The sequence below is a fragment of the Chrysemys picta genome, chromosome 9, assembly GCF_011386835.1.
Source record: "Chrysemys picta bellii isolate R12L10 chromosome 9, ASM1138683v2, whole genome shotgun sequence".
NCBI lineage: Eukaryota > Metazoa > Chordata > Testudines > Emydidae > Chrysemys > Chrysemys picta.
In genome coordinates this window covers 75,551,801-75,573,139 of record NC_088799.1, presented here as the reverse complement: position 1 = coordinate 75,573,139, position 21,339 = coordinate 75,551,801, and the positions used below count along the sequence as shown (strand labels likewise).

At 44.9% G+C, this 21,339-nt stretch overlaps 1 protein-coding gene across 1 annotated transcript in view; it reads left to right on the top strand.

The window, feature by feature from the left end:
* LOC101933276 (uncharacterized) overlaps positions 1 to 15,802 on the top strand; it is a 34,093-nt gene extending 18,291 nt beyond the window's left edge. The window contains exons 5-7 of the mRNA XM_005284534.4: positions 2,360 to 2,457; positions 6,142 to 6,307; positions 15,608 to 15,802. Of these exons, the coding sequence (XP_005284591.1) occupies positions 2,360 to 2,457; positions 6,142 to 6,307; positions 15,608 to 15,733 (390 nt within the window). The 3' untranslated portion in view covers positions 15,734 to 15,802. The remainder of the gene's footprint in view (positions 1 to 2,359; positions 2,458 to 6,141; positions 6,308 to 15,607) is intronic.
* Positions 15,803 to 21,339: the final 5,537 nt, after the last annotated feature.

Below are 21,339 nucleotides of genomic sequence, written 5' to 3'. Positions count from 1 at the left end.
CACCAGTAGATGGTGCTGTTTGATTTTTTTTTTAATAATTATTGCTGAATTTGAATCACAGAATATCAGGGTTGGAAGGGACCTCAGGAGATCATCTAGTCCAACCCTCTGCTCAAAGCAGGACCAGTCCCCAGACAGATTTTTGCCCCAGATCCCTAAATGGCCCCCTCAGGGATTGAACTCTCAACCCTGGGTTTAGCAGGCCAATGCTCTACTACAGATGCTAACTTTATCTTTTCTTACTGAAGTAGTAAATAACCTACCTGTCGAATGAAAAGTATAAGTGCTACAAATTAGGAATCCACTTCTGCAGCCCTTACTCGTGTGAGCAGTCTCACTAGAGATGTAAGAGCAACTGCATTATGCCATCGTTCACCTCCATGGTATTATCTTATAATGAAATATTTCTTCAAATTGTTAGTTTCTAAAAACCAAAAATATTACGTTAATGTGTTAACTATTTTAAATTAAGTTATTACAGCAAAAGAAGGCCAGATCCTAAGCTATGCTATGTCCTTATTATGATACCAAAGCAGTAAAATGGCCCTATAAAACTGCCATAAAGGAGAAGCTAGCTGGTGAGTTTCCCATTGTGGGGAATACCCAGGTGGTGTAAAGATGGCATAGGGGGCATGGCCAGTGTGCACTGTAGTCCTGAAAATCCCTGCTACTGTAATAGCCCTATTGCCCTGAGCAATTAGCCAACATTTGGGGTCTTGTTGCGTTGTTTACATTGGGAGGGGAGAGTGATGATATAAGTCAGGTGTTTCTTTGGTGCAATCCTGTTTATTTACAAAGAATGGACACAAAATCCTGTTTACCTGAACACAGTAGGAACAAACAACAGGGGCAGTTTTCTTGCTTATTATTTGCAAGCCTGCCTTTTCAGCCAGCACTTTGCTCAAAAGAAGCTCTTTTGGCTTCCTCTCCGGGCCATGCTACTTGTACTTCTCTCACTTTCCTGACTGCTTTCAGTTGGCTTTCTGCCTTTAAAGGGGAGAGAGACACACACCCTTACCTACACTTACCTGCAATCCACTCAATGCCCCAGCCCCTCCATTTGTAATCAGTCCCATGGAAATCCCACTTTTTTTCCCTTAGTTCATTCGTGCTCAGGTTTTCCATGTGGCTGATGCTTTGGGCAGTGGCTTCTATTGTTTCAGCTATCTTATTCCATAAAGGAGCTTACTTGCTTTTTCCATTTATCCAGAATGAAGGATGGTCAGCATGCCCATCAGCTGCAATGAGATATTTTATTGCCCACAGATCAGACTTGCTTCCTGGAAGCTACCAACACCCTCCAGCACAACAGCCCCATTGGGGTTACGAATTAGAGTATCCCTAAGTAACTATGCCTTTGGGTGGTGATTCTGCTGCAGCTGCTAACACTCCAATAAAGAAAATATTGACAGTCTAAGAAATAGAGAAAACTAAAAGGATGGTGCCGCTGACATTAGTTGGATATTTGCCTAAATAAGGAAACCAGAACCAATGCTTTCATGCATTAGACAAAATTGGACCAGTCAAAACACTAGAAACTGTACATTTAGGGACACTGGCAGGGAGATGGGCCATATAATTCTTCCCTCCAGATGCTAGTGTGTTAAGTTAACAAGTTGCTGATGATCCTGACTTGTTGTAGCTTTAGAAGAGGAAACCTAATTTGAGCTTGGTTGCCACTACAGAGTACATATTTTGATTCTTCAGATTGCTCCCTTTCCTGCTCCATGAAAACGATGCTCTGGTGTTTTGTCATTCCCTTTTTAGGAGAGGATCTCTCTGCAAAACCAAAAGATACTGCATTAAAAACCAGCGACTCTACAATTACTCGCACATATTAGCCCTCCACTCTACATCCTCTTCCTTCTCTCTCTCTCTCTCTCTCTCTCTCTCTCCCCCTCCATAATACATTTGATGAAAAAGAGAAACACATTTTTAAAAAAAAAACCTAACATGAAAATGACCCTCACTATCAGAGTCATTTTGTTGACTTATTTGTCTTTCATTTATACTGGGAGTAAATTAGGAGTAACTGATATCAGTGGAGTTGCATTGTTATAATACCGGTGGAAGAGGAGCATCAGGTCCACTGAGCCTTATTTGTTATGTGGAATTTACACCTATTATAATGTTAATGAATTGATAGTGACAAGGGTGATTATACTATCTTCACAACAAATACACTAAAAGGGAGTTTTATAATTGGTAAACAAATTGATAGAATTATACAAGTGTAAACACTAAATTTTTAAAATCAAAGTCAAAGTTGCTAGCAAGTTGCACCTGATGAGTTACTTTTGTAAACATACTGTTGTGTTCTTGGTGTGTAAAACCTTCGCTTCTCATCTTTCTTATACAGGATGACTGGACCACCGAGAATATTAAAATACCAAAAATTCAACTGCAAAGCCAAAGTTTTGCGCAATCACAGTCACCTGGTGAAGTAGAAGTTTACAGGTATGCTGTGCTTTTGTCAGACCTTCTTTTCTCATTTTCTCTCCAGACTTGGTCCTTGGCTTAGAGGGTGAAAGAATCACTATGTAACTTTATCAGTGGTATAGGAATTGCCATACAGGATCAAATCATTAATCCATCTAGTCCAATACCCTACCTCTAACAGTAGCCAGTACCAGATATTTCAGAAAATGCAGGAAACCCATAGTGCACAATTTTGGAAAAACCTGTCCAAAGGGGAAGTTTCCTCCTTACTCCCATCCACCCAGGATTGGCAGCTGCCTTGAAACCTGAGAGTTTCTGTCTCTCTCTATAGATTGGAATAATGTGACTCTTCTTTCTCTTGTCTGGTGTATAAATGTCCAGTGCTTTGTTGAATCCTCAATGGCATCTATACGTGATAAGTTCCACTGGCTAATTATGTGTTGTATAAAAAAGTATTTCCTCTTATCAGTTTAGAATCTTTCAATTTCATTGAATTTTCCTTATTCTTGAATTACGATAGGGTAAACAGAAACATATGATTTATCTCCTCTAAATCATGTATTATTTTGCATACCTCTGTTATATCTTTTTTTATTCATCACTCCTCTAAACTATATTGTCTCATCATACTAAAGTCCCTCCATGCCTCTCTAATCATTTTCAGTTCCCATTTTAGATCCCCTTCTAAATCAGATTAAACTTATAAGAACAGGTACTATGCTTGATCTTCTCTCATAGAGAGCCGAGAACTGATGTAAACTAAGTAAATTTTATTTCTAATCACAGTTGAATTCCATTTGCTCAAGTTATGGCTTTGCACAAACATCTGAACAAATATTCTTTATTGTTATAGTCCTTCTTTTACATCCTCATTGCCTGGTCCAGTGGCTCTTCCCCTCATTACTCCACTACCTGCTTTTTCCTTCTACTCCCAGCCTGCACTCCCCTTACCTCTCCAGGCTTTTTTCTTTTTTTTTAAGGCACAAAGCAGAATCTAACAGTTCTGTGACATTTTCTTTTAAGGATCATTGAAGTTCTAAGATATCTAAGTGTATTCAGGGGTTGCTATTATACCTGTTGCATTAGCATTAATTGTACTTTTGAATCTTTATATGCATATTATAATTTAGCAGCTACTGACTAGGTTGATCAGATACATTGTTTTAGAATTGAGAGTTTGGGAAAACTGGTGGGTTTTTCTCCTTTTGAACACTGTTCTTTGTCCTCTCATAACTCAAACCTGTTGTTGCAAATACTTCAGGATTGTTCTGTACATTAATGTTCCATGAGAACTACCACATAGGACTAAATTTACCAAGTTAGAGTCTAAATCTTCAATTACTAGGTAATCTTAGTGTTTTCCAGATATCTATGAGGTTTGTCAAATGTTAAATTTTGTTCCACCTAATCTAAGCTCTCATTAAAAACAAAAAGTTAAGTTTCTAGCCCTTTTCTTTCTGAAGCTAAATTCCAAAATAGATCACTAGACTTGTAAATTAATAATGGTGACTTTTCTCCAAAAATCATAGGTTTATTTGTGATTTTTTTTTTGGGGGGGGGGGGGGGGGGGAGGGGAAAAACCACAAATCCCTCAGTTAGCTATGCTCTCTCCCCTTCTTCCTCCTCCCCCACAACTGCCAGACACCAGAGCTCCTACCTCCAGGTTCTGCAGTAATAGAATCTTCACTCCCCTAACATGAGGTAGGCAACTGGCAGCACAATATTCTCCCCTTGCAGGATTAACAGGTAGAGAGGTATCTCTTTTCTTCCATCACTAATTGAGTGGAAAGATGAGGAAAGTCAAAAGACTCAAAAGAAAAGCATAGAAAATCCATGACACTTGTGAGCATGATGACAAATTTACTTCCCTACCCATCACTTAAGATTAGGGTGTATCTGCATTTAGAATACAGCTGAATAGGACAAGATGATAGCAGTACATTACCAGAGCCACGCGTAACTCCAACTTCCTTTAAGGAAGAGGAGCATAGCTATCAGCCTTTTGGTCCTTAGTACAGGCTTGCTCTCATATATAAATATACCAAAATTGTCAAGATATACTTATCAAAGATTAACTCCTAGCTAAATTAACCAACTACATCAGTTCATTCTGTGCCCTGAGCATATTTATGATACTTAAGAGAGAGAGAGAAGCTTCCAGTACAAACACTGTCAAACCACATAACCCAAATTTGTGGTATATACATTTTACATGGCTAGACTTGCATTCATTTGAAAAATGTTGTGTGGTAATGGCCTACAATATCTCTAGCTGTCTCCATTTTTTCTCAAAAAAATTAATCTCTCTTCTCATTTTTGGCTAAATTATGTAAAGCCTATATATTCCAGGAGAAAACCTCCTGTATAACTTTTTTAAACAACATTATCAAAATATTAAGTAGAATTATTCCTGAAGAAAATTTATTGTTGAAAGCTGGTTTTGTTACCAGAGAGCCATTGCTTTGGAAATTGAATGTCACAAAAGGTTATTAGTTATTTGACTAGATCATCTAAAATTGCCAGATTATACTTTAAGTATCTTTCCATTCAAATGGCAAATGAGAGGAATATAGAAAGATTTGGTCAGTGTTTCTTGAGCTCTGTGGTTAGTATTCTTGCTTTGATTTTATATTTAGTCTAATATGGACCATATTTAATAAGTATTATCTTTGTGAAATTTTTATTGTGTTGATTTTTAAAATGTGATATTAATAAATCATTATATATATCAGGGGTGGCCAAACATGCTGACCCTCCAAGCCACATATGACAATCCTCAGCTAAAGCCCTAAGACCGCTCTCCCCCATAGGCAGAAGCCAGAGGCAACATGTGGGAGGGCTCATCAGGTCATTTGTACCCGCCCCAGATTTTTGCAGGGTTTGCTGGCCCTGCTCAGTCGCATGGTGCCTCAAGGCCCCCTCCCTGCACAGCAGCGGTTGGAGCCAGCAAACCGGGAGCTGCGGCTGTGGGGAGAGGCAGCTGCAAACAGCTGGGAACTGTAGGGAAAGCTCCTGCTTTTGCTGCTGCCTCTCCCTGCAGCGCTAAAGCAGCGGACCCCTCCCTGCAGTTCTCAGCAGTTTGCCACTGCTGCTCCACCTGGAGCTAACACCTGGGAGTTGCAGGGAGGGGCCACTGAGGGCAAGGGAGGGGCATGCCTGGGGGGATGGAAACCTTTAAATTATGCCTCCCTACTCTCAGCTGGCACCAGTCATCTCTGGCAGAAGCCCGTAGTCTCACAACCCCGCCACAGGTCAGAAGCCCCAAACTTCCCCCCCTCACTCCCCACAGTCTGGTAGGTAGAGAATGGGGAGGGTCTGGGTGGCTTTGCGAGCCACACTTTAACGTAAAAGAGCTACATTCAGCTTGAGTCACGGTTTGGCCACCCCTGATATGTATTATGGTGGTACCCACAGGCCAAAATTGGGATTTGGGCCTCATTGTGCCAAATATAGAGGTAGATATGGTCTCTGCTCCAAAGAGCTTACAGTCAAAGGGAACTACTCACATCCATAAACGTACTTATATGCTTAAGAGTTGGCAGGAATGGGGCCTAAAAGTGAAGTGAAATGTCAAAAATAAAAAAAGCTTATGGTGATTGTTTTAACTCAACACATACAAATACTGTGTCATCATTTACAATTATTTATATTTTGATTAGACATTGCAAATATTTTTAAACCCTGTTTGTTTAATTCTGATAGCTATATACCACATCGGCCATCAGGAAGACCAGTTCCAACAGCAGACAGTTCTTTCAGCCTCCAATCTCCTCAGCGTAACCAGTTTGGCTATCAGAACAGTCATATTCCTAATGTGGATTATGAAGAGGACAACCCCATTCCAGCTATGTCTGGGAGGCAATTTCCTGTACGTATAAACTATCTCAAGCACACATGAAAGGTGTCTTATACAATCTTGCAACCTGACACTTGAGAATAAGCTGTCATACAATCCTGTATACATTATATGTGGCTAGACTTGCATTCATTTGAAAAATGTTCTGTGTGTTAAAGGCTTACATCTCTAACTTCTGTGTTTTTTATCTCAGAAATCTTATATCACTATTCAGTCTAGGCTAGATTGTGAAAGCCCCTTTTTGAGGGTTTTATCCCTGTGTGAGCCTGTGACGAACTGGGACTGTTCTTGCTGGGGTGTGTGAATGCTGACAGGCGAGTGTGGCTAGGATGGTCTGCATCGGGGGATGGGAGTCTGCCCGAAGGCGCATACCTGAGCTTGTAACATGAGAACCCAGGAAGGGGTTGGAGGCCAGGTGACTCCTTGGCCCGGGAAACTGAACAAAGGCTGTGGGAGGGGTCGCTGAAGGCAGAGTGCTGGAAGCGGGCTGGAGAGATGGCTGGGAGGCAGAGATGGCTCTGACCCCCCAAAGGGGGGTGGGCTGGGATACCCTGGGACCCCAAGCTGGACCTAACTGAGGGGGGCCCTGTTGTCTGTGCCTGCAAGACCTGTCTTGGACTGTATTCCTGTCATCCAAATAAACCTTCTGTTTTACTGGCTGGCTGAGAGTCATGGTGAATCGCAGGAAGCCGGGGGTGCAGGGCCCTGAGTTCCCCGATACTCCGTGACAACTGGTGGCAGCGGTGGGATCTACTGCACCCCGTGGACAGCGCTTCCTGCAGTAAGTGACTGGGGAGCAGTAAAACGAAGGGGGATTGACGGGGACCAGGCGTGCTGAAGAGTGAGAGAGAGACGGTTATTACCCCTGGGAGTGTGTGACCAGCGAGAAGGACTTTTGCAGTAACAGGGTCCCCCGGGGGGATCGCAGCGAGTGGTCCCAGGGGCGGAGGAGTCTGCAGCTCGACCCTGGCAGAGAGGCGGTGACCTCGAGAAGGGCTGGCACACTAGGGGTCTCCCTGGGAACTGTGGGGAGCTGTGAGCACACAGGCCGGTGAGTGGCCAGCAGGAAGATGTATGCCAAGCGGCTTAAGAGCGACCCGGTGGATCTGTGCAAGCAGAGGGGGCTGCGCATTGGGAGGCTCACCAAAGAACAGCTCATTGCCCGGCTGGAGGCGGAAGATCGCGCAAATGAACTGATCCCTGTGTCTCAGGGAAGCAGCCTGGCAAATGCAGCGCAGGCACCAATGTCTGTCCCAGCTGGGAGTGGTCAGCCGGCTGCTGAGGGCTTCCCGAGACCCCTCCTTCCTATGCCTAGGGGAAGGGTGGGGAGGAGCCCAGCAAATACCGAAGGCGCCGTGACCCCCCCAGCCAGCAGGGGATCCTCCCGGCGAAGCTCGCCGGCCAGCAGAGGATCCTCCCGGCGACGTTCGGCATCCGTGGAGCGGAATTGGCTGGAATGGGAGAAAGAGCTAAAACTGAGAGAGCTGGAGGATCGTGAACGACAGAGACAGCATGAAGAGAGACAGCATCAGCATGAACGGGAGGAGAAAGAGAGACAGAGACAGCATGAAGAGAGACAGCGTCAGCATGACCTGGAACTAGCGAGATTGAAGGGCAGCGAACCCCCGGCTGCGGTGAGTGAGGGGGGACCCAGGACTGCACGGAGCTTTGATAAGTGCATCCTGGCCCCACGCAAGGAGGGGGAGGACATGGATGACTTCCTGGAGGCCTTTGAGACGGCCTGCGAGCTGCACCGGGTTGATCCCGCGGACAGACTCCGGGTCCTTACCCCCTTACTGGACCCCAAAGCCGTGGCATTGTACCGCCAACTGGAAGAGGCAGAGAAAGGGGACTACGAAGTATTCAAAAAGGCCCTGCTACGTGAGTTTGGGCTGACTCCTGAGATGTACCGGGAAAGGTTCCGGAGTCAGGATAAAACCCCTGAGATCTCATATCTGCAACTAGCCGTCCGCATGGAAGGATACGCCAGCAAGTGGGCTGATGGGGCCCAGACGAAGGAGGACCTGGTCAAACTGCTGGTACTGGAGCAACTGTATGAGCGGTGCCCATCCGACCTGAGGCTGTGGTTGGTGGACAGAAAGCCAGAGAACCCGCGACATGCAGGCCGGCTGGCCGATGAGTTTGTAAAGAGCCGGTCAGGAGATAACAGGGAGGAGTCCCAAAGGAACAGTCCCACCACAACGCAGAGAGAGAGTCACCATGGGACCTCCCCGTGGGAAAATACAGAAAAACCCCATCAGAGGGGAACATCCGGCGTCAGGGCCATCCGACCCACTCAAGGGGACCCATGGGACATGGGCTGCTACCACTGTGGCCAAAAAGGCCACATACGGGCCCAGTGCCCCAAGCTCAGGGACAGACTGAGCAGACCGAAACCACAGAGGGTTGACTGGGTAGAGACCCAGCCCGGCGAGAGGCAGCATTCCCAGGGAAGGGGGGCTGGCAGAGTACCACCTGCTAAGGAGGGAGGAGAGCTCCAGGCCAGCTCCTCTAGGGGGCTGGATGCTCCGGACTCAGGGTTTTTGGTTTATACGGTAGGCGTGGGGCTGTCCCTCCGGAGAGAGTACCTTGTTCCCCTGGAGGTGGATGGGAGGAAGGTCAATGGATACTGGGATACGGGCGCAGAGGTGACGCTGGCCCGGCCCGAGGTGGTGGCCCCAGATCAGGTGGTGCCCAACACCTACCTGACCCTGACGGGGGTGGGCGGAACACCAGTCAAAGTGCCCGTGGCAAGGGTACACCTGAAGAGGGGGGCCAAGGAGGGCCCCAAGGATGTGGGGGTACACCCGTATTTGCCCACTGAGGTATTGATGGGGGGGGGACCTGGAGAACTGGCCAAGCAACCCCCAAAGGGCACTGGTTGTGACCCGCAGTCAGAGCCGGCGAGGCGCACTGCGCCCTGGCCTTGGGGGGGGTGCCTTGCCTGAGGCGCAGGACCCTAACCTGGTGGGGAGGGAACGCCCAGGGACACGGCTCAGGGAGGCTGCAGCTTCAGACCCAGCGGGCGAGAGAGAGCAGGTGGCCATCCCTGTCCCAGCTGCTGAGTTCCGGAGGGTGGCCAAGGTTAAAAGGGCGGCTCTAAACCAAGAGAGCCCAAAGCACGGACCTCCAGACTGGAGCGCTGGGAGAAGACCCCAGCCCAGTTGGAACCCCACAGGTATGGGGGTGGGAAAAGGGCACAGGCCGCATAAACCTTCCCACATGCGAACTGTGAGTGCCATCAAGCACTCCTGACCTAAGGGGGGGGCGTGAAACTGGAGGGGCCTGGTGTAATTCTCACCAAGGAATGGGAGGGATGCGGGGGCATCCATGGGAACGGGGGTAGGTTCGAACTTCCCCAGGTCACTGGCTAAAGTGACCCCGCTCAGTTCGGTCTCGAAGGGGGGAGAGATGTGACGAACTGGGACTGTTCTTGCTGGGGTGTGTGAATGCTGACAGGCGAGTGTGGCTAGGATGGTCTGCATCGGGGGATGGGAGTCTGCCCGAAGGCGCATACCTGAGCTTGTAACATGAGAACCCAGGAAGGGGTTGGAGGCCAGGTGACTCCTTGGCCCGGGAAACTGAACAAAGGCTGTGGGAGGGATCGCTGAAGGCAGAGTGCTGGAAGCGGGCTGGAGAGATGGCTGGGAGGCAGAGATGGCTCTGACCCCCCAAAGGGGGGTGGGCTGGGATGCCCTGGGACCCCAAGCTGGACCTAACTGAGGGGGGCCCTGTTGTCTGTGCCTGCAAGACCTGTCTTGGACTGTATTCCTGTCATCCAAATAAACCTTCTGTTTTACTGGCTGGCTGAGAGTCATGGTGAATCGCAGGAAGCCGGGGGTGCAGGGCCCTGAGTTCCCCGATACTCCGTGACAGAGCCCGCTCCATATGGGTAAATTTGAGCTATTGTTGAGGTCAGTGGGACTACTCATATGAATAAGTGCTTAATAAAGTGAGTAACGGTTGCATAATCCAGCCTTTTGATAGAGAATCTAGAGGACCAAAAGCATATCCATCTGCTGCTATGGAAACTATAATTCTATGTTGCTGATATTCTACAATGAGGGGAATTTTTAAAATTTATGTGAAACACAAATGCCTAACAAGCTCTGTACCTGATTCACCAATGTGTTACACTTGTTTTGTGTCAGCATCATTTATTGATTTGGTTGGAGTTACACCAGTATAAAATTGGAGAAATGTAGCGACTTTGTTTCCAGAGTCATGTTGAAATCTTCAGTGGTGGTGATGTACAAATCTAAAATGGGTGCTATAGACACAAAGCTCTTAGTATAACTATGGTATATTGAACAACTTCCAAACTGACTCATTATCTACTGTTTAACTAAATTTCCCCTGAATTGTCAAATATATACTTTCTCCTTCACTTTCTGCCCTAAAATGTTGTGTTATTGCTAGCACAGTTAAACAGCTAATAATAGTAATAACAATAGTGCTGCTAATATTTAACTCTTACACAGCACCTTTCATCCAAGGATCTCCAAGTGCTTTACAAACATTAATACAAAAGCTTCATGGCATGCTTGTGAAGGTAGGTAGATATACATACTATAAAAAAGTAAACGTAGGCACAGAGAAATTAAATCTCTTTTTCCAATACACAGGAAGCTATTTGTAGAACTGAGAGTAAACCGTGATTCTTCTTCGAGAGATGTCCCTGTGGGTGCTCCACTCCAGGTGTTGGTGCGTCCCTGCGCCTTCGCTCAGAGATTTTTCGCAGCAGTACTCGTACTGGCCACGCATGCGCAGAGGCTGCCCCCGCTGTGAGTCTAGGATAATAGTACGCATGCGTGGCCAATCTCCTCAGTTCCTTCTCTACCGTCCCCGGCCTGAGATGGAGCTCAGCAGACTCCTTAGGAAATCCCACACTCTTGCTACAATTACCTACTCTAGTAGTTAGTTTGTTGTCATTTCTTGTTAGTGTAGTTCATTAGTTCTTTTATTTGTTATAAAAAAAAAAAAAATTCTCGCAGCCGCTTCTACCATGCCCGGCTCCACAGGCTTTAAGCGCTGCTCTACGTGTAAAGACACTATCCAACTCTCTGATAGCCACTCTCTACGTATAAAGTGCTTGGGGGAAACCCACATTCCCCCAAAATGTGCCCACTGTAGCAAACTCAGTTCCAGGGCACGGAAGGACAGACCCCACTCAATAGAGGTTACAAAAAAACTACCTCAGTCTATTCTCAGGATCCTGCCCCATGGGGAGTGAACACAATCTACTCGCACCACCTATCTACGTAAGTGGAAACGATTCACACACTGGTGTTCAGCTAACAACTTGGTCCCCCGTCAGCATCTCTTCCGCTCATACTTGACTACCTATTGGACCTTAAGCAATCCGGCCTTTCTTTCAGCTCCATCAGGGTCCATTTAGCTGCTATTACAACTTTTCATGACAAAATTGATGATACTTCTGTATTTGCTCATCCTATCACCAAGCGCTTCCTCAAGGGACTCCAAACCCTATACCCAGATATTAAACCACCTACCACCCCGTGGGACCTTCATCTAGTACGATCTTGCCTAACTCAACAACCATTTGAACCCCTAGCCACGTGCTCCCTTTTACACCACTCCATGAAAACAGCATTTTTAGTGGCAATTACCTCTGCCAGACGGGCAGGAGAAATAGCAGCTCTTATGGCAGACCCACCATATATGCTATTTTTCAAAGACAAGGTTACCCTCAGGTTACATCCCAAATTTCTTCCAAAGGTACACTAGTCATTCCACATTAATGAGCCGATACACTTACCGACCTTTTTCCCGAAGCCACATGCGAACTCGTTCGAAGCCTCAATGCATACACTAGATGTCCGCAGGGCATTGTCCTTCTATTTGATAGAACCAAACCTTTTAGAAATTCTCCTAAACTTTTTGTCTCGATCGCTGAGCATTCCAAAGGTACCCCTATTTCTACCTAGAGACTTTCAAGCTGGATTTCTCAATTCATCCGGCTGTGCTATCAGATGAAGAAGGTTACACCTCCAGACGGCATCAGAACGCACTCCACGAGATCTCTGGCTGCCTCTGTTGCATTCTTACGCAAAGTTCCCCTGGCTGATATCTGTAAAGCAGCCACTTGGTCCTCTGAACACACATTTGTTAAACACTATGCCCTTATTCAAGGCCCTCTATCGGATATACGCTTGGGCAGGGCGGTACTATCTATGGCATTCCTATCCGATCCGAAGTCCCTACCCCCTTGAGGCACATGGCTTTTAAGTCACCTGAAGTGGAGCACCCACAGGGACATCTCTCGAAGAAGAAGAGGAGGTTACTCACCCTGTGCAGTAACTGACGTTCTTAGAGATGAGTGTCCCTGGGTGCTCCACTACCCACCCTCCTCCCCTCTACTTCGGAGTTGGGGTAGCCTCCGTTGTAGAGAAGGAACTGAGGAGATTGGCCACGCGTGCGTACTATTATCCTAGACTCACAGTGGGGGCAGCCTCTGCGCATGCGTGGCCAGTACGAGTACTGCTGCGAAAAATCTCCAAGCGAAGGCGCAGGGACGCACCAACACCTGGAGTGGAGCACCCACAGGGACACTCATCTCGAAGAACGTCAGTTACTGCACAGGGCGAGTAACCTTCTCCTCACATTTCCTTTCTCTAGCCACTGAATCATGTGTAAATGATTATTTAAAACAATGTAAGGACTCCATCAGCTTCAGCAATTAATGTCAATTAAAAATTCTAAATAAATAACCTAACTAGCACTCCCTTCCTGCCCCGTAGCTGTCTCTTTCAGTGGTACAGTGAAGTGATTTGTGTGTCCAAACAATTTGGGGTCTTTCCATATGGAAGGTCCTATGCAAGTAAAATAGGCACAGCTCTTCATAACAGAGTCAACCAAAAAAAAAAAAAAATCAGTAGGGGAAGAGTTTAGTGTAAAGATTCTAAAAGACTTGTTACAAAAAAATTAAGAAAAATTAAACATTCAGAAAACCTCAAATATCTAATTATTTTCCATTAGACACTCCACATACTCATCATTTATGTATAATTTATGTTTGAACCTCTGAGAATCATTCTTAAATCTGACAGAAATCCCACCATGGATCAGGCCTTTAGAGTAGGTGCGAAGTAGAATTAATGACATAAAAGGGAGGTAGGTTGCCACCAACCAAAAGGTCCCCACCACTATCCTTAAGGACACCAGACATTTATTTTGCTGTATAAATTTGTTGTCAACAATGCAAAAAATTAGGGTCTGAAAGCGGATTCAGCCAGTTGGAATTCTGGAGGAGTTTTTCTTTCACTCAGGCATAAGTTTCATGTAATTCCCATACAGAAAATATTTTGTTGATACAAAAATGTTGCTGGCATCCCATGAAGTCCATTTTTTTCAGAAGCCTGTATTCCTATTAAAGTATTGTCTTCAATTAGTTGTTCAAAGGTTGATTGCAAAAGGGGAAAATGGTAAGAAAATGAAAAATAAGGTGCCTTTTCCTCTAGAGTTTAAACCATGTTTTAAAACAATTCTTGCTAGCCGAGTGCTGAACTAATTTACCTAGCCCTGGCTGGGGAAGGTAGGATCTATTCTGTAGCATGATTTTGTAAAACTGTTGCATATGTGATCATGAGTACCATGTGAAATTGTGGAGCTTCGAGACAGACAGCATTTCTCATGGACTTTTGATCAGGTGCTTACTTACTGCCCAATAATTAGGGCCCTACCAAATTCACAGCTGTGAAAAACTCATCACGAACGTGAAATCTGGTCTTTTGTATTCTTTTATCCTATACTATACAGATTTCACAGGGGAAACCAGCGTTTCTCAAACTGGGGCTCCCAACACAAAAGGGAGTTATGGGGGGATTGGAAGCATATTGTAGGGGGATTGTGATATTGCCACCCTTACTTCTGCTCTGCCTTCAGAATTGGGTGGCCGGAAAACGGTAGTTGCTGGCCAGGTGCCCCGCTGTGACAGCAGCACTGCCAGCAGCAGCACAGAAGTAAGGGTGGCAATGGGCAGCCGGAGAGCAGTGGCTGCTGGCCAAGGGCCCAGCTCTGAAGGCAGCAGCACAGAAGTAAGGGTAGCAATACTATACCATGCCATCCTTTACTTCTGTATTGCTGCTGGCAGTGGCAGTGCCTTCAGAGCTGGGCTCCCAGCCAGCAGCTGCAGCTCTCTGGCCACCCAGATCTGAAGGCAGTGCCATCGCCAGCAGCAGCAGTGCAGAAGTAAGGGTGGCAATACTATGACCCCCCTACAATAACCTTGCAACCTCCCCACTACCCCCTTTGGAACCAGCACCCCTATAGTTACAACACCATGAAATTTCAGATTTAAATATCTGAAATCATAAAATTTATTATTTTTAAAATCTTCTGACCATGAAATTGACTGAAATGGACCATGAATTTGGTAGGGCCATACCAATAATCTATCTTGGCAGGATATAGGTGTAATATTCTAAGCTTTTGGAGAGCTTCAAAAAGACACATAAAAAGAAAGAAACAACCACTGCCAGGGAAATGTTTTCTTCTTTTCCCAAGTGTAGAATTTCCTCCCTAAAATTACATCAGCCCAAGGTCAACAACAGGCAAAATTCAGTCCCAGAGCAGTGACAGATTTAAGGTACAATATCGCAGAGCCTTGCAAGGACAGAAATGGGAGCTGTTGGAAAAGGTGATTTCGAGCTCTCCAATGGGACACACCGCACTTGCTTCAACTCCTGAAATTTTCCAGGATATCAAGATATTAGTCTTAAAATTGTGATATTTTATATATAGTAGAGCAATTAAGTAACTTTTTGATTCTTAAAAAAAAAAAAAAGTTTTTTTTTTGTCCTTTCCCTCTGGTCTGTCTGTACAGCAGGACTCATGGTACTGAGGAAAACCTTTTTTTTAAATTTAAAACATTTCTAAAAGTTTTTCTGTTAAGATGGTGACATAAGCATAATACACCAGGATGTGATCTGCAGGTTTTATGGACCCTTTTTTTGGATAACCTACTTGTAGTCTCACCAGTCATGAACAATACAGCTATCCCAAATTCATACTGATAAAACCTTTACATCATATCATACCTCTGTTAGCTCTTACTAATATGGTTTGAACTCCAGTGCACACAGGATCCAAATCTTTTGCAATTTATATCAGAATGATCTCCAGACACTCCGGATGGCTGGTGTTCACAAATACAGAAACTAGTGCTTAAAATGTACTTCATGAAACCTAATTTGACATATAAATATGAACAGCCAGTTTTAAGAGGAAACACAGTAGGAAATGTCTTATTAAATTACCTTTATTTACATTTTAACTTCAATCTCTTTACAGAAATCTGGCATACCGGAGTTTTCTAGGTCTGACAGGTTTCAGAATGTTGCTCAACCAATGGATAATCCAAACGCTGGAAGACCAGTAAGGCCTTATGAACTAGGACGCTCACAAAGATATATGTAACTACAAGAAAGCTTTATAAGAAAGGGATCATCTATAGAATATTATTCATTATAAAACAAAATTCAGGTTGTTTCTGAAAATCTTATTTTGTTTCCTGATTGATATAGTCCTAATTTTCTTTCTGAAGACTTGATTATGCAGTTGGATAGCTGTTTCTAAATAGTGCCCTAACTGTTGCATATCTGTCATGACAAAAAGATCTTTTGTGTTCATTAAATGCATTTTGTGCATGTGTGACAGGAAAGGCCACATAAGGCCACATGCTCCCCTCCTACAGAAAAACGCATGAGAAGGAAAAAGGTGCTTTTAGGTTAACCTAAAAATCCATGGGAAATCCAACATTCTTCCTTTGAGAGGAGGATCTAGAGTCACATGCAGGGCCGACTCTAGGTTTTTTGCTGCCCCAAGCAGAAAAAATTTTTGCTGCCCCCCCACCGCCCCAGCCCTTCTCTCTTCCTCCCCCTTCCAACTGCACCCTCCTGCCGCCCCAACCCTGGGTCACTGGTAACTCGCTCCCAGGGTGGGTCATTCAGCAGGAATTTTGGATGTGCACAGAACACAGACAGGATTGGTTCCCATACGGTTACAGAACTGCAGTAAAGTGGAACAATTTTCAGCTTGTGTGATTGAAGGATATCTGGATGCATATTATAAGACTGTCCTACATAAATGAGGAAAAGTTGAGGTGCCTTTATTATCCTTTTGTTCCATTCTTTGTTTCTATGGGGAATTTGCCAATGCAATATCACTGTCTTCCTTTTAAACAAATAAAACTAAAACTAAAAAAAAAAAAAAAAAAAAAAAAGCAATGGCTGTTGAAAATAGCAATTCCAGTCCTAATAACCAGTGGGAAGCATTTCTTGCTCAATTTATTCTACTTTTTCTACAGCAAGTTACAGTGGATCAGTATATTTGATTTGGGAGAAATGAAGTAACAGCTGCTCAAATTGAGCTTGAGCACTCCTGAATTTTGAGGGCGTTCAAATCTGGAAGGCCGGTGCTGGATTCCCTTTCTGAATATTAGCTAAATCTGGAAAAGAAAAGTCAATTTCTGCTTCCATGGCTCAGAAGTGTAAATCCTCCTACGTGCCTGGTACTGTATCTAAAGCTGCCCAGGTCCTTTGTAGAGCCTCCCCTCCCTTACTTTTCATTTTAAATTCTAGTGGGATCCACATACCTCCCTTGCTAGGCTTCAGATAGAGAGGTGCACTGTCCATTTAGTCCACCCAATTCTTTCTTTGGGGGAGAGCCCAGGGCTGGGGCAGCAGGGGGGGTGCAAGTGGGGGCCAGAGCTGGGGCAGCAGGGGGTGCGGGTGCGGAGGGGGGAGGAAGAAGAGCCCAGGGCTGGGGTGGCAGGAGGTGCGGGTGGGGGGAGAGCCCAGGGCTGGGACAGCAGGGGGGTGCAGGTGGGGGGCCAGAGCTGGGGCAGCAGGGGGTGTGGGCAGGGGAGAGTCCAGGGCTGGGGCAACATGGGGTGCAGGGGGAGCACAGGGCTGGGGTGGCAAAAAACATAGAACTGGATTTGTCCCTACCATTCACAGCAAGCTGCAGCATGAGGTTTCAGTTCCACATTCCTTCCCCCTCCCTTTCCTGTTAATTGCGGCAGAGGGAATGCTGGGAAATGTAGTTCTTTCCCTGCTCCAGGGCTGGCTCTATAGGCAGGGACTAACCAAGGAACTACAGCTCCCAGGGCCCCCTGTTGGTTCTCAACTCCCATGCTGGATTCTTGCGCCCCTGAAAATTTGCCACCCCAAGCAACTGCTTGCTTTGCTGGTTCCTAGAGCCGGCCCTGGTCACATAGAGGAGACAGGGGTCATGGCGACCAATCAGCCCATTGTTCCACAAGAAATCCTGTCACTAGCTAGGGAGGTTGGAGCAGACACACAGTGGTCTGCATCTCCGTGCCGCTTTCCATCCCTCTCTTTCCTTTGTAGAGTTTATGCCACAGCCATGGTGTCATAAGGTGCATTTCTACTCGCCTAAGGGGGACTGAAGACATTGATCAGAAGTTAATGCTACTGTGATGGGCATTAACTCCCATAAGATTTTGTTTTCTGAAATTACACAGGTTCCTCAGGACAACATGGCATGTGGAATGGCTGCTCCCAGACTCTCTCCACATTCCTCATTTCCCTTACAGCAAAAAACCTAATTACAATTTGGGAGTGTAAATTAAACCTTTAATTTTGTACATACTGACTACTTACAGAATTGGAGGGCCAAATTTTGTTCTTAGTTACCACGATGCAACCCCAATGACTTCAGTTAATTTTGCATGAGTGTATGCAAGAGCAGATTTGGCTAGAGATTTCAGTAAATGCAAGATGAAGTTCCACAAAAATTCTGTGTAAAATCCCCACTTTGTTCCATGTTTATGGATCCATTATTCCTCGCCTGGTCTGTCACAATGGGCAGATGTTTCTATAATCCAACCACTGCTGTGATTTTTAGGGCCATATTCTTCTCTCCACCAACATGAAGCTATTCATTTCAGAACCCCGGGCAGAGTTTCCCTCTACTCAAAATCAGTGATGTCAGACCTCCATAGCAATTTGGGCATAGGACAAGGAGAGGGTAGAGTTGGGGAACATGTTATGCTATAGCCTCTACAGCTCTCTATTTGGAAGTTAATACTGTTTCAGAGTTGACATTAGCTCTGTCTGGCTCCTCTCTATGTTTGTTACTGCACAGCCATGAAGGAGGCAAGTAATTATGGTCCAAATGCATGATGGCATGAGGAAAGCATCATGTTGAGACACTGAGCTTCCAAGTGTCCTAAGACACAGTCAGATCTTGGGACATCCACTAATTTAGGGAGCTGAACCATCTGATGTTCCATTGTGATGCCCAGTCTCTCTTGTACTGTCTCCCTGACATCAAGTCAATTTCCCTGATCCTAAATGTTCAACTCAAAACTCTTCAGTTTTCTCTTTAAAATATGGCTTGATTTTATTTGTAACTTGTATGAAAGACATCATGAAAATATAGTAGTGTGATTTCAACCCTTTGTTTTACCCTTTATAATAAATCATGCTCTTCATTAACTTTATGAAATCAGTAAAACCATAAGGTAAATAAACAAACTGCAGATAAAAATGTTGACATTTCTTTTGTGTAAGCATAGTGCTTTTCTCTCAACAGCATACACTTGTCTATATTCTGGCATCTTGTGTGTTTTCTCTCAGCTTTCAGTTATGGCCCAGTTCGTGTGCATCTCCCTGCAACTGCATAAGTAACAAAGCCAGAGGCATATTCAGAGTTCCTCACTTCATTTCCTGCTCACTTGAAAGAGTTTAGCTGAATAGGCATAGTTTCCTATAGGGGGGGGAAAAGAAGAGTGACCATGAGGTTGGCAGCTTTTCCTGTCCATGTGATGCCTCTCCCCTTTTAGCTGGCAATCTCCCCTGCTGCTATTGTTTTCTCTCTTCCGCACACTTTTCTGTGATCCATGCGCCATCAGCTGGGGCAGTGTCAGTTTTGCTATTCCTGCTTCTGCTGGTAGAGCAGACAGGTGATAAAGGATATTTAAACAGCATCTTTTATGCATCACCTACCTCTGGGAGGCAGACTGGCTAATGCAGTTGAAACAAATCATCTCATGGCATCTTAGTAAAGCCAGTACTTCTCTCATGTGGCTGCAATCTCATGCTACAGAATCTAAGATTCCATTAAAAAGAAACCAAAGTCTCTAGCCCTTGCGGTTGTGAAGGAAACCTTCCAAATGTGAAATGAATGTAAACCAATGCTGCAATGTCTGTTTGAGATTACCTGAGAGAGCCTGAAATAATAGCTTTGCATGTCAACATTAACAATTTCAATCACTGCTGATCAAAGTACACAAGAACAGAGAGGATCATATTGCTTAGATCTGCATAGACTTTTGAGAGAGGTATTTTGTATTGGCATCCCTAAAGGGCAGAGCTTGGTTAGGGGCAGAGCTTGAATGGGTGTCGCTGCTTTTAGTTTTGTTTCCGATCTTTGCTGGCCAATCTTTGCGGGCCACCATATATAACTAAAACATACTGATGTTAGCCACTTGCACTCCCAACTCCCCTTATAAAGAAGAGAAAAATAGACATCTTTCAGAGCTATCAACATTATTCTTGGATGTGTACAAACAAGGCAAGGAAATTTGGTTTTGGTATATATGTTATATTTGGAAAAAATAATTGAAAAAGTAAGGCGATTTGGCAGTCCTCACCAGCAACAGAAACACAAATTGTCATGACTCTAAAAAGTCAGGTCCTGTATGGGTGAGTTTCACATCTGTTTGCCCCTTTTTTCCCTCTCATTCCTCCAAACCAGTGGCTTTCAACCTATGGTCTATGGACCCCGGGGAGGTCCGCAGACTAAGATTTCCAAAGGGGGTCCACACCTCCATTTGAAATTTTTTAGGGGTCTGAAAATGAAAAAAGGTTGAAAATCACAGCTTTAAACAGTAGAGCGGTCTGCCCATTAGCCTGCAAGCAGCCTTTAAGCTATTCCTTAAATTCATGAACTCTCAAAATGCCTCCAACCAATGAGCTGCTATTGGCTTCAGATTCACCTACCTGTTGGTAACAGTTGGGACAGTCAGGCTTTTTCAGCCCTACCACTCAGTTGAGAAAGAGACTGACTAAGTGGGAGGAGGAGACACTGGATAATCCTGCCAAAGGAAGGGTAAAAAGGAACAAATCCTGAGGCGTTAGTGCACATGATGATCCACAAGGTTGAGAAAGAAAAAGGGCTAGGAGTAACAATGATGGAAGGTATCTGGGACACAGTAGTGAGACTAATAACAGGGTGAATGTAGTTTTCCACAGAATGAAGTTTTCCTCATCAGACTTCATCTCTTGTCCAATATCCTTAGGCAGATCAACAATTGCAGGACATCAGGCCTGTGTGTAAGTACCACTCCAGAGAAATTTAAATACTCAAGGATCATCATGGGTGAGAGAGATATTAATATGAAGAAACTGCATGAAATACTGTGACTGTCCCTTTTAATACTGAATAAGAGTTGTGGAAAGATTCCAATTCACTGAGAATCTCACTCTTGATCTTTGCCTCTTAGTTTGAAACCAAGTGAAATACTATAATTCATTAGGTCTTTTGCACCTCAAGTAGCAGGGTGAGGCACGATCTAGGACCTCTAATGGCTTTTATATGCCACATCCCTGCCAACCATAAATGCTGCACACCACACATTACTGTCAGCTCCTTCTTGACTAGGTTGGTCAAAAAGCTTCCTGAAGGTAAGTAGTTCTCATTGGTTATTGTTCCTGTTCATCCACAGATTTCAATGAAACAAGCAAGCTGCCTTTTATCTCTGTACCCAGCCATCCAATTAGACCTGCTTGGTTGTTGAGGTGTTTACCTTGGGCACTTTGTCACATTTCCCATGGCGCTCTGGCTTGTTTTTTCTTGGGGTGCTTCAGAAATTTTTTTTGGTATTTTGATGCCTTTCAGTGCTTTTTCCTGTGCATTTTGCCAATTTTTGCATGGCATTTTCCTCTGTTTGCTGTCTGACTCAGCAAACTTGAATGTTGTCTTATGTTGTATGTTGTGTCACACTGTTGGCAGTAGCCTTGTTGTTGCTGTTCATTGCAGCTTTATGCTCATTTTGC